This window comes from Borostomias antarcticus (genome assembly GCF_949987555.1).
Source record: "Borostomias antarcticus genome assembly, chromosome: 9".
Classification (NCBI taxonomy): Eukaryota; Metazoa; Chordata; class Actinopteri; order Stomiiformes; family Stomiidae; genus Borostomias; species Borostomias antarcticus.
This window is the reverse complement of record NC_140242.1, coordinates 2,066,465-2,080,176: the sequence shown is the minus strand read 5'-3', so window position 1 is coordinate 2,080,176 and position 13,712 is coordinate 2,066,465. Positions and strand designations below refer to the sequence as shown.

Below are 13,712 nucleotides of genomic sequence, written 5' to 3'. Positions count from 1 at the left end.
TAATGTACGCCCACCTACGGTACCAACCAATGACATTTCATTCACTGTAGATAGGGCCACTCAGTATGTGCCAGTCATTATAGAGGACACTCTTGTTCATGCTTTTGTTGACAGTGGCACTGATGTGTCTTTAATCAGTGAGGACTTTCGAATGTCTACTGTTGCCATCCGTAGAAAGCCACTGAAAAAGCCACTGAAAAGGTTTTACCTCAATCTTACCTCAATCTCTTGTGACATATTCGACTCGGTAGGGAACGCTTTCAGTTAACCTCAGTATAGGGGAACAATAACTGTCTGTCATATTAGGGTAGGACTTTCTTGCTACACAGAGCATAGGCATAGACACAAAAAACATGTCTCTCAAAGTGAATGATCTATCAGTGCCATTTTTGAGTTCAAGTCAATATGCTGTTCGACTGCATGTGGCAGTTTCTCCCATAGTAACGGTTCCTTATCGGAACGTGTTATTACTGCTAAACTGAACACACCATTCAAAGGTACTCTACCTCTGGGCTACATTGGGGTATTTGAGCCACATTACAATGACAATTCGACTACAGGTTTTGCATGGACTGTAACAAAGGCTGAAAATATGTAAAAGTAGATAATCTCTTTCTCTGATGTGTTCAGCCAGCACCCCTATGACTATGGAAGGATGAGCCTCATTACACACAAAATCAGGAACAGTAATGACATCCCTCTTTCTCAAAGGGCCTACCGCACCTTGCCTGCAGTGAAAGCTGAAATCCATCGCCAAGTGGAAGAGCTTGTGATCGAATTTCAAGCTTGAACAAAGAGATACTGCCCTGGCCTCCTGTTTGCAACCTACTGACCTCCTTTGAAGCTTGACCCCTGCCTGTGCTTGTCTTCATTTGGATTAAAACGACACCTCCAGGCCTCGTTTATAATCCTAGTGTTTACTAAACTGTGGTCTCCCATTGTGTCATTGTCTTTCCAGAACCATTTGATCATATCGCTCTGTTGTACCACGTGTTGAACTTTCAACCTTGTTAGTTCGCCATTGTTCATGACGTTCGCCATTGCTGCTGACGTGTAAATGATGAGTAAGCCAATCAGATCCTAGAAATGTCATATCCGGGCCTAACTTTGAATATAAGACCGTGGAAGAGAGAATTCTTCAGTTCTTGGGTGAAGGGCTGTTTTTGTGTTCTATTCAAGAGCCTGGTTGCAACTGTATGTATTTTGGAATAAAGAACCTTGGCAAAACGTTTTACTCTTTATTCATTTCTAGATATCCAAATTAAATCTAGCATTCACAAGCTCAAAGCACAGGACGTTGTGGAAGACAGTGACAACCCCTGGACCAGCCCAGTTGTTATGATTTAAAAACGGGACAACACATATAGGTTTTATGTAAATTATCGAAAGCGTAATTCTGTTATCCTCACAGATGCCCGCCCGCTCCCGAGAGTAGATGACAGTTTGGATGTCCTCTCAGGATCACAGTACTTTTCCAGTATGGACATGTCAAGTGGATATTGGCAAGTCGATTTAGACCCTGGGGATAGAGCCAAAACAGCAGTCTCTACCAATTCAAAGTCATGCCAATGGGTCTAAAGAATGCACCTCCAACCTTCCAGAGGCTCATGAAGCTGGTGCTCCGGGGTCTCCACTGAAAGTGTTGTGTACCTTGATCATCTGTATGGGAAAAGACTACGATGATCACCTACACAACCTCGCAGACATTCTCACTCATTTCCAGGAAAGCAGGTCTCAAGCTCAACCCCCACAAATGTGAGTTCTGTAAGCCAGCAGTCAAGTACATGGGACACATTGTGTCACAAGATGGGGTTAGCACTAGACCCAGTGAACAGAGTGTGCTGGAGTGGTCTACCGTTAGATCACCCACAGAGGTGAGAGGATTTATTGGACTATGTTTTTTATTCTAGACATTTTGTCCACAAATATGCTTTCTTAGTTCAGCCCCTGCACAGACTAACCCAGACTGATGACTCCTCTGCTGCATTTCAGGAGTTGAAAGCAGCACTCGCCTCTCCTCCAGTCATAGCATTTCCCAACTTCGATCAGCCTTTCACACTGGCCACAGACGCATCTAACAAAGCAGTGGGTGCAGTGTTATCCCAGATCCAAAATGGCACAGAGTGTGTGATAGCTTATACAAGCCATGTCCTGAGTTCAGCAGAAAATAAATGGTCAACTTATGACAAAGAGTACTGAGCCATAGTCTGGGCTGTCTGACATTTCAGACACTACCTGAGTTGCAATCCATTCAGCATCATCACAGACCACTAACCACTCTTAGGGTTGCGAAAACTGGATGCTACAAAGGACCCTACCGGGTCGTCAAGGTCGTTGGACTCTTGAATTGGACCCTTATCAACCAACCATTGTACACAACCATGGACAGAAAGGCACCAGGGCTTCAGAGAAAACTGACCTCTGACACTTCTGTTCCGATGCTACGATCAAACAGCCTACCCATGCTAGCACAAGTGTTCTCTTCACAACAGGAGAGTATGGACCATCACACAACCTCAGGTACAGGGATATTATGACACTCTGTCTATGAATGGACTTGACATTCTTACACATCAATTGTCTGACCCCAATCACTCTGAAGTGATGAACAACACACACGACCACCTCTCAGGTATGTGAAGGGGACAAAACTGAGAAAACTCTGGTGGCAATATCCTCGATTACTACTGTATAATGACTTGCTCTGCCGAAAAGCCCACATTGCTGTAGGGAAGTTAGAAGTATATCAAGTGCCTATTCCAGAAGCTCTTATCACAGACACTCTGAATCATTTACATGGAGATCCCTACTCAGGTCATTATAGCTCTGACTGTACTTTCAAAAAAGCCCAGACCTTGTGTTATTGGCCAGGAATGAGAGGTGATATTGATCGTTTCTGTGATTCATGTTATGCTTGTGAAGCTCGCAGGAAACCAGTCCCCCAACGACAGGCACCCCTGCAGTCCATAGGTTCCAAGAGACCATTCCAGTTTGTATGTACAGACATCACAGAGTTACCAGTCACCTGGTACACCCAGGTGTGTGCTGGTGATAGAGGATCAAGTCCAGCCAGACCTAAACACAGCGTTTATAAACTGGCTGTGGGAGGCTATGCAGGTAGGGATCACCCAGCGGATGAGTGTTGCATCCAGGGCATGCTGGGCTGGAGGAACCATCACAGCCTGCCACCTGCAGGTCCTCTCTAGTCTGATTATAAATGCCAGGTAAAGAGGATTTGGGACCTGGTGCCTAAATGCTGGGCTGTGCTGATTTTTATTTGTATTGTATATGTTTATTTCACCTTTATTTATCCAGGGCAACCTTTGAGACCAATGACTCATTTTCGTGAGGAGGGTGGCGGGTTACAAGCATTCATATATTTATAATCGTGACAGCGCAAAAACGTTATACATCAATACATTTTACACATTCAAGCTGATAAACGTTACTGCAAAATCGGGTGAGGGTGTGACAGAGGCTGGGCCATGGAGGACATTCCTCCGAGTTCTCAAGGAAAAAGATTGGTGATGTATGATATTAAAAACACAATCAAAATCCAATTTGTAAAACACAATAACCAAGGCCAGAATGGGATATGGACTTTCACGAAATAAGCAAAAGGGAAATATCTAAGAATCCATTTGCCCAACAAGCTTAAAACCTTCTCTCAAACCATGTGAATCGATTCAGCCTCCTAGAGACAGACCACAATGCATACAGAGATGAAATGATGCTAATGAAAAGTTAGGTGCACCTGCTACCTACAATATGCCAGACACAGATGTAGAGAGACTTGCTGACTGAAGGCTTATCTCTCTCTCTCTCTCTCTGTCTCTCTCTCTCTTTCTCTTTCTCTATCAAACTAAACTAACTTCTGATTCTGAAACACACTACCCCTCAATCACAGCCCTCAACACACACACACACATGGGCGCGCGAGCACACACACACACACACACACACACACACACACACACACACACACACACACACACTTTAATCACCATGAGAGCCTGTACCCAACAGACAGATTGAATATGAAAGCAAGGATAAGTGCGGAACAACAGGAAGCTCCAACTACTGCACTTAAAGTACTTATCCTGTACTTGTAACTGTTTCAGCTAAAAAATAATACTCATTAGTAACTGTTTGACTCTAAAGTGCCACTTCACATTATTAAAAACACATGTGAGTCCCAGGCAGAAATATGATAAAACAATCTGTATATGAAATGTGTGTTGCTGAAATATTCATATATTCAGACTGATGCATTTAATATGACTGTCTAAAATAAACCCAGTGTTTTTTTTTATGTGTCTGATGAAGCCACTGCAACCCCAGAAATGATGGCCATCAATCAGTATCTGTAGCTGACTGACTCTGCCTGCTGGCTGTGTCTGTGGGCTGTGTCTGTAGGCTGTGTCTGTGGGCTGTGTGCGTTGGGGTGCCAGGCAGCAGCAGGGCTGGGGTGGCCGTGCCCGGACCTGGGTGGAACCACTTAGAGCAGCTTATTAGATAAAGGGGAGAGTAATGGGGCGCATCCACATTCAGACCAAACACAGAGATGGACATTTCTCATGTGTGGAGAAACCAAAACTCTTTGCTTGAAATGTCTGGAAGGGGAAACATTGATCTCTCTGAAAGGTTCTGAATTGCATAAATGGATTGGTGGACAGTCCGAAAATACAAGAGAACAATCAAAAGGGGATTTGGGGGTGAATCACAAGGAGAACAGGGAACATTGGGATGAATCACACAACGTCCGTTATTGCTGCTCATAAAGGACAGTTAAAATATTCACACCACCGCTTGCATACTTTATGCATTTCAAGCATTGCAAGACTATATTCGAGCTGCTGTGCAGCACTGGGTCGGGGGCCGGGCGGAGTTAGAGGAGGAAGGAGACAAATGGTAAATATATGAGGGTCTAGGTGGACACATGTATACAAGAACTGGTGCAGGCATATGCTTTCCTGTTAACTGCTCCAGTTAGGAGATGGAACCAGGTTTGAGGTTGTGACACGGTCACAGCTCTGTTCTGTCCTGGCCTCACAGTGAACTGCCCACTGACATCAGGACTGCTCATATTTCGCCATAGGCTCAAAACTCACCTCTTCAAGAAGTACTACTAGGATTGTCCCTCTTAAGCACCTGTTGTTTTTTTTTGTTATTTACTTTTGCACTTTACCTTAAGCACTAGATTATACTCTTAGTCACTTGTTAAGAAAGGAGATGCACTTGTGAGTTCTGGTGAATAGTAGTACACTAACGTCCTATGCAATGAAATTGTGTAAGTCACTTTGGATGAAAGTTGCAGCTAAATGACTTATATAATGCGAACAGCCAAAGACATGCAATGCTGTTGCTAGCCAAATAATGAATCTCAGCTGTGTGTTGCTAAAAGTTTAAGATTGAGGGTAGATGTCATATTATTGGTTGAAACTGGTCCAGTCCAACTATATGTACTGTATGCAGTATTTTATCAATATCTTTTGAAAATAAGATTGTATTCACAAACCCCTCTGTAAATATATACGTTTTAGTATATTGTCAAAACAAAAATAAAACTTTAAGCCTGACTTTATTCATTGTTTAGATAGTAGGCACCGGAATATCTGCAAATGTACGCATATTTAATGAGTTATTGGCTAATTTGCAAACCTAAACTTTTTTTGAGAGAGAAAGTGTAATACAAAAAATATTTCTCTTGATATTAAGATTACACTGGTAAAAATTAATGAGGATATCTTTAAAGGAAAAAAAAAATCCTATTCAACTGTAGTGTCTCCCCTTAGTACAGTAACAGTATTATTATTTTAATCATGTCAGCACAATGCCTGAGTATGCATTAGCATTTTTATTCTGCATCCCCCTGGGCTTGAACTCTTGTTGAGTTACCTGCCATGTGAGAAGCCATAGATGGTTTCACACTGATAAGCAATCAAGGGTTGCATGTAAATGTCTCAGGAGTATGTCGAGGTTTCATCAGTTTTCACAAAATGTTTAAGGCACCACAAGGGGTAAAAAACTAAACCAAAGACTAAACAATAATAATAAGGTACACACTCAACAAGTGGGGAACAAAAGACAATGCCTCAGTAGCATTAGCATGTTGATTCTGCATCAGCCAGGACTTGAACTCACAACCAGACACCCAGGGAAGGTCATGTTCTTGACTGAGCCAAGTGAAAAGCTGTTTGACCTAAAAAAGTATAAATGTCACAACTAGATATTTACACCATAGGAATCATGCATGAACATATTAGTATGCCTACATACTGTGATGGGAATGAGTTATGGGACTCTGTACTGAGCATGGATTCACTGATTGACTGATTTGATTGGATTGAACACAGGTGGCACTGATTGAGACAAAAAACTGCTCAGATGAAGATGTAGTGTACAGTAGCAATTGGGGTGCCAATTGGCCAAAAAATGTGGGAGGAGTAGGGTATGATAGGTTTTACAGTTTTTGAGCAAAACAGAGTGATGGACTTCATAATTCCTGCCAGCTCAAAGCATATGGACGTTTCTGCTCTCTTGGGCCTACAGGTTAGGTTGGTGGTGGTTGTAAAGTGATAGCATGTATGGCTGATTCGTTATGATTTTATTTAAGTTTTAAACTTTAGACGGTTGCTGTAGTGCCACCATCAGGACAATTGACCCCTATACCAGTTGAGAACTTCTGGCACAGGACTGGACCTACGTATGTGAAAAGTAAGTTTGGTGATTTTTCATGCATGGGAAGTCAGACTTGTAGAAAGATTCAGAATATTGGCAAATACAAGAAGGTTCCGGCAGCTGAGGCTGCCCAGCCCCTAATTATAATGAAAGGATATGGCGCTCAAAAGCTACAAATTATCCACCAGAGCACTTGGTATGTATGACGCTCTCACTGCCAGGCACATGGACCCAACTCATGTTCAAATAATAATTTAAAGCTCTCAATAAATCACTAGTGGATGGGTAGGAGGTGGAGCCGAGATATTTACACCACATTTTATGCACATCATTCAGTTTCCCAATATACACATAAATACAGAGTAGAAGGTGTGTCTCATCTCATCCGTCTATACCTAGACGAGTTATAGCTAGCATCTTCCAGGCACAGAGGACCAGTCATACAGTACATTGCACAGGCAAGCAATTACCACATTCACAGTTTATTGATACATTTAAAAATTAATTGCTTAAAACAAGCGTGTGGTGCCTGTAATGTAATAGAAGCACGTTGCTCAGGAAATGGTGTACCTTCTGAATTAAATGAGGTGGATACTGTCCAACCACTCAGAGAAATCTCATGAATAGCACGCTGCTACTGTATGACCTAAATGTATCATGTTCACAGCTACAGACATGACTCATGTCATGAGTATGAGACTATACTGTCTGGGGCAAAAAAGGCCTCAGGGTTATCCTATACTACCAGGTTTATTATTGTGACTATTATACAGTATATTATAATATATATAATAATATTACTGGACCAATGGAGGACATGCATCCACTAAGCAAATGACACATTGGGGTTTTAAAAAGATGATTTGGCCTGTATTCTCGAATAATTTGGTTGGGCGTGACATTCTGTTGTCTGGCAGCTAAACTGTTGGGATTCTAAAATAGGAGCACCCCCCCCCCCCCCCCCCCCCTCACACACCCCCAAGTGTGACACATTTTTAATTTTCTTGAGGGACTCGTTTCCCAGCTGTTCAGCAATACTGCTTTAACCCTCCAGCCAACCATCTCTAGAAGCTGGGATGTACAGTAACAGCAGATACAGTCCACACTAACGCCACGCTGTGCAATATCACAACATAACTCTTTTGACTTCCATTGTAAAGCCACCCGGTTGCTTCTCATATTTGAAAGGAGACTTTGTCCCTGTTTGAGACAGCGGTGATGTCAAACCCGCAACACTGAAGGTCTGAGATTTACACCAAAGCTGTAAAAGGTAGGAGGCTGAAATACTGAGTTGTTCCTTTCTCGGTCTCCGAGCCACTGTTGACACATACAGACGTTAGGGGGGGCACAGATTTCCCAGGTGTCCCCCTCGGTTGTAAGTTCACCGGTGACAGCCAGCGCTGTACCCACACACCTCAGACAAAAACCTTCTATTATGAGGGCCTACAGTACATACTGTACAATTTTGTATGTCGTAATAGTCGTATAGCATTTTGTATGTCGCTCTTTCTTCCTTTTTTATCTGTTATTTGTATTGTGAAGCGCTTTGTTAGGAAGCATGATGGCGGCGCTACGCCCGACAGCAGCCAGCCACTCTCCAATTCCTGGCGTTTCTTGTTAATCTGTTCGTTTGCAGTCCTTTGTTTTTGTTTGTCTCCCTTTGTACCTGGGCTGCGCCCCGGGCTGACGTAACAGTTGGTTGGGGGGCGCATTATAAATAAAAATAACATAACATAACATACAATACTCTATCATACAGGTAAAGCGGCAAGCCTCAAACCTATCTTCTCTCTCTCTCTCTCTCTCTCTCTCTCTCTCTCCCCCCACACAGAGAGCCGTGGCTGAGGGCCATACTTAGAGGAATCCCAGCATTAGAGAATCCTTCTTCTTTTGACCATGACATTTATTATTCATCCGATAGGCTTGTAAAGATCCAGCAAGGCATTCTAAAATATCACTAAGATGGTTGTGTGTATCCCTCTCCCTCTCTCTCTCTTCCTAATACCTCTCCTCATCTCTCCTTGCTCTCCATCCCTCTCTTCATCTATTCTCCCATCTCTTTCTTGGGCTAACTCTCAATCGTTCCCTTGGTTTCTCTCTCCCGTCCTAACCCACATGCTGTCTCTCCTGTCCTATCCCACATGCTGTCTCTCCTGTCCTATCCCACATGCTGTCTCTCCCGTCCTATCCCACATGCTGTCTCTCCCGTCCTATCCCACATGCTGTCTCTCCCATCCTATCCCACATGCTGTCTCTCCCATCCTATCCCACATGCTGTCTCTCCTGTCCTATCCCACATGCTGTCTCTCCCGTCCTATCCCACATGCTGTCTCTCCCGTCCTATCCCACATGCTGTCTCTCCTGTCCTATCCCACATGCTGTCTCTCCCGTCCTATCCCACATGCTGTCTCTCCCGTCCTATCCCACATGCTGTCTCTCCCGTCCTATCCCACATGCTGTCTCTCCCGTCCTATCCCACATGCTGTCTCTCCCGTCCTATCCTACATGCTGTCTCTCCTGTCCTATCCCACATGCTGTCTCTCCTGTCCTAACCCACATGCTGTCTCTCCCATCCTATCCCACATGCTGTCTCTCCTGTCCTATCCCACATGCTGTCTCTCCCGTCCTATCCCACATGCTGTCTCTCCCGTCCTATCCCACATGCTGTCTCTCCTGTCCTATCCCACATGCTGTCTCTCCCGTCCTATCCCACATGCTGTCTCTCCCATCCTATCCCACATGCTGTCTCTCCTGTCCTATCCCACATGCTGTCTCTCCTGTCCTATCCCACATGCTGTCTCTCCCGTCCTATCCCACATGCTGTCTCTCCTGTCCTATCCCACATGCTGTCTCTCCCGTCCTATCCCACATGCTGTCTCTCCCGTCCTATCCCACATGCTGTCTCTCCCATCCTATCCCACATGCTGTCTCTCCTGTCCTAACCCACATGCTGTCCAAGACACAACTACACCAAGCTTGTTGTGTCCATTGTTGACGCATGTACATGTAAACCTAGCTTCATTGACCCAGTATGAAAGGTCAAGCCTCTCATACGTAACCTTTGTTTAAAAGGAGCGAGGTGTCAAACCAGTACACAGGGGGCTCTAATGTCTGGACACCTACAGTACAATCCCCTGAGCAACCCAACACCATGGTGGGGAGAGAGGGAGAGAGAGAGAGAGAGGGAGGGAGGGAGGGAGGCAGAGAGAGGATGAAGGAGAGGGGGGCAAGAGAAAGAGGGAGAGAGACGGAAAGAAAGATGAGTGTGTGTGTGTGAAGGGCTCAGGTTACGCATATAAAGGCGCAGGGCTGTGTAACAGGCTGGTAATGACATTCTCTTGGACTGCGGTCAGGCTGGGCCGTGGCCCAACAACCGATCCCCTGACTTCTGAGTACCTGCCCAATATATCTGCTAGAGAACGGCCCAAGTCTGGCTGCGTCCTCGGCTGTGGACGCGATCACAGCCAGCCTCCGCGTCCGCCGTTAGAACCACGTTCAAGATCCCCCCTTCAAGAGCACTCGCGGAATGTCAACGCAATTTGATTTAGGAGGGGTTTCCCGTTGAGGTTGCACAGGCTTCCCTCACCTGGATAGTGTACGGGTCAGCATCGTCCAGACGCCTCTGGAGAGGAGATCAATTGCTGACTTAAATCACAGAAAATATCACAGGGCATATTAAATTACCCCCAACGTGTCCGGGGGAGTTATCCTTAAACCTGGTGCTGGCAACGCCACCCCGTCTGATCTTATTCTGGGGAAATATGTCAACCCTGTCGGAGTATGAATACTATTACGGAGCTGAGATGACATCCCCTCTCAGACACAAATTACTGTTTCATTTATGTTGGCCGACTATGCTTAGCTTGTCAGGGCAGCGGGGGAGAGTGAGGGAGGGTGGAGGGTGCGCGGTTACAACGCCTGGCTTGTATCGCGAGGCCGTGTGGCCGTCTGATGCGTGCTGTAGTGCAGTCATCATCATTACCGTCTTCTGGCTGCTCTCCCTACGAACCCCCCTTGCCATCAATAACATTCAGGGGGCTGCTGGAAACCCAATCACGTGGGGTTTCCTGACTAGATCCGGCCACATGGAAAACATCCATGGAAAACAGGCGCTGTTGCATTTGGGTGTAAAAATGAAAATGTATCGCAGCAAACGATGCTCGCCCCTTGAACGCGGTGGTCACCGGGAGACGGCGAGGCCCTGTCTCTCCTCCCAGCTGGGTGATAGCTCTGCGCCCGGCCCTCCAATCACAGAGCAGGAGGATGTTCTTGAGATCCCTCTCTCTCTCAGACATGACATACGAGCCTCAGCCTAGAGACGGGAGCACTGGAGACTCACCCTAAATGACCAGTGATTAGATTTCACCAGGACTGGCCTGCCTACTGGATGATTGAGACAAGGGGGGGGAGGGGGGGGGTCCACAGGACCATGGGGTCTCCATACTCATGGTATCTGGTCACCAGGGCGTCACAGCCATAGCCGGGCCTTGCAGTATCAGCAGGCGGGAGTCGACCGGGGCAAAGCGTGAGAGCGGGTGAGAGATGAGAAATACGGTCGCAGCACAACGTTTGTCGTGGCCATGGCTCAGAGAGGGTCATCCAATGATCGCAGGGTCGGCGGTTCAAATCCCGACTCCTCCTGAATACATGTCGAGGTGTCGTCGGGCAAGACACTGAACTCCAAATTGCTCCCGATGAGCAGGTTAGCACCTTGCATTGCAGATACCGCCATTGGTGTGTGAATGTGTGTGTGAATGGGTGAATGAGAGGCCATTGTAAAGCGCTTTGGATAAAAGCGCTATATAAGTCCAGTCCATTTATCATTTACCATTACCATTACAATGTGCGGTGAAAAGGGTTAGGACTATCTCAGACATCTTTTGTTAATGCATTTAAAAAAATATATCCCAATGGAAAAAAGAGCATCTTCTCTGACACGTACTGTTCATCCGGAGTAGAGATACACTACAGCTTGTCAAACATCACTCCCTCAATCACCCTAGCTTGACATCCTCCATCTCAACAACGATCCAAACACTGCAACGGTTGTATTGCACGTTACCTCAGTGCTCCGCATCCAAAACTTTTTGTCCGTTCAGACACAATGTACTTTCCTCTCCCCATGCGGGACTTTCTTCACTCATTAATCACTGTCTTCTCTGTGAGTCCACTGAACCAAATATGTTTGCTTCCTGTAGTTGACTATCACTGACCTGCACCTTTCCCCTCATCCCTCTGTTTTTACACTACTAGCTCAAACCAATCCCCTGGACACTCAGCTGTCTTCTGTATCTGATTCACCCTTAACCACTCCTGCCTGTGAGCGGAATGAGAAATGGAATTACCGCTCCAAAAATACCTGGTGTGAATACACCATTGATCCATTCATGTTTCAATCATCCACTAAAACCTTTTCAATTGCTTGTAAGAATGGAAGAAAAATGTTTCACGTGGGTAAAATATACGAAAGGGAGACGGTGCCGTTACGTATGTACCATGGCAAACAGGAAACGGGGCGGTGTTACGTTGTATCCTGCCCCCCCCCTTACCTTGGCAGCCACTGAGGAGCCGGGCTTCTCCAGGAGATCCCACAGCTTCTTCCTCTTGTCTGGGCAGCAGGTGTTATCAAACTCCCCTTCCCCCTCCCTGGTCCTGAGCGTCTCCGCCTCCCTCCGCAGCTCCTCGTTCATCTGCTCCTTCTTCTGGTGGTAGCGCGCCTGGCAGCACGACTCCAGGTAGATCTCGTCGATCCCCCAGTAGTCCAGCTCCTGGCCGAACGACAGGGCGCACATTTCCTCCATCATGTGCAGCTTGCCCGTGCGGTAGAAGTTCAGGATGGAGGTGAAGGCCCCGGGGTGCCGGTCGAAGAAGAACTCGTTCTCGTTCAGGCTGTAGTCATCGCACACCTCCATCAGGGACTCGTGGGTGTTGCAGTCCCGGAGCTTGCCCAGCCGCGTCCTGGGGAGCCGGTCCAGGGTCCGCCACAGCACCTCATGGTTCAGCCCCCCCACGTTGATGCGGACCCTCCGGGAGCGCGACTTGGTGCGGATGATTTCGATGGGCTCCGGGGGGAGGGAAGTGGCGGGTTTGGCCCCCCCTGGTCCGACCTTCTCAGCCATGGCGCAGTGGAGGGCAAGTTAACGCTGATCAGGGAGGATGTAGGATGAAATTACAAGTGGAAAATATAAAAATTCTAAAATAAGATAATTATGTTGGATCCTCCTTAGACAAATCCCTCCATGGCTGAAAAGGAGCAGAGACGGGGTGTAAGATGAAACTGAGGCGCTGTGGAGAGTTCTAGACCACAATCCCCAGGAAATACATCACACATCTATGGGAATACATGCACACTGTTAACATTGTCATTCTGCCTCATGTCTCAAAAAATGAGAATTTGAATCTGAATCTGAATGAATTATCCCTAAATGTTTTCAATATGTTTAATATGTTTCCAACTGGATGTGGCTAATGGTAGGATGGGTGGATGGGTGGATTTCTAACTTCTAACAGGGGAAATGTATGCTTACATGATTTGTGAGCTCAGCAGACACTAAATAGTGGAAGCAATTTTTTCTTTCAGTTTCTCATTTCATTCAGGGTGCATTTACCTGCAGTTTACACGTGTGTTAGGCTGTCTTGGCTCTGGACTGGGTTAGTTACCTCCCTGCCTCATTCGTAGAAGCTATTATGGCTACAGTGTAATCTGACCAGATAGGATATGGGGCCACATTACCACGATTGAAGAAGTTTACTCATTAAAATTCTGATTGCATACATTATACATACTGGGTACGCATATGCACTATTTGCACTAATTGAAAAATATATTTTTTTATAGCTGATTTGAAATTATGCACATGCCTTCGAAAGGCAGCAAATACTGTATGCTGAGCTGAAGATGCAACAGTTTCCAAATGCACTGGATACTCCCTTATACAAGTGTGCATTACATATTATCCTAAATCATTTAACTGCGTATGTTCTCATCAAAAATACATTGCATTATTTTATATATTACTGATATTGTTTAT

The 13,712-nt window shown here is 45.7% G+C and overlaps 1 protein-coding gene across 1 annotated transcript in view; it reads right to left on the bottom strand.

Annotated features, from left to right (window-relative positions):
• Positions 1-12,800, bottom strand: part of kcnb2b (potassium voltage-gated channel subfamily B member 2b) — a gene marked incomplete at both ends in the record, with an annotated part of 112,010 nt that extends 99,210 nt beyond the window's left edge. The window contains one exon of the mRNA XM_084443510.1: positions 12,231-12,800. Coding sequence (XP_084299636.1) covers positions 12,231-12,800 — 570 coding nt within the window. The remainder of the gene's footprint in view (positions 1-12,230) is intronic.
• Between the last annotated feature and the right edge of the window lie 912 nt (positions 12,801-13,712).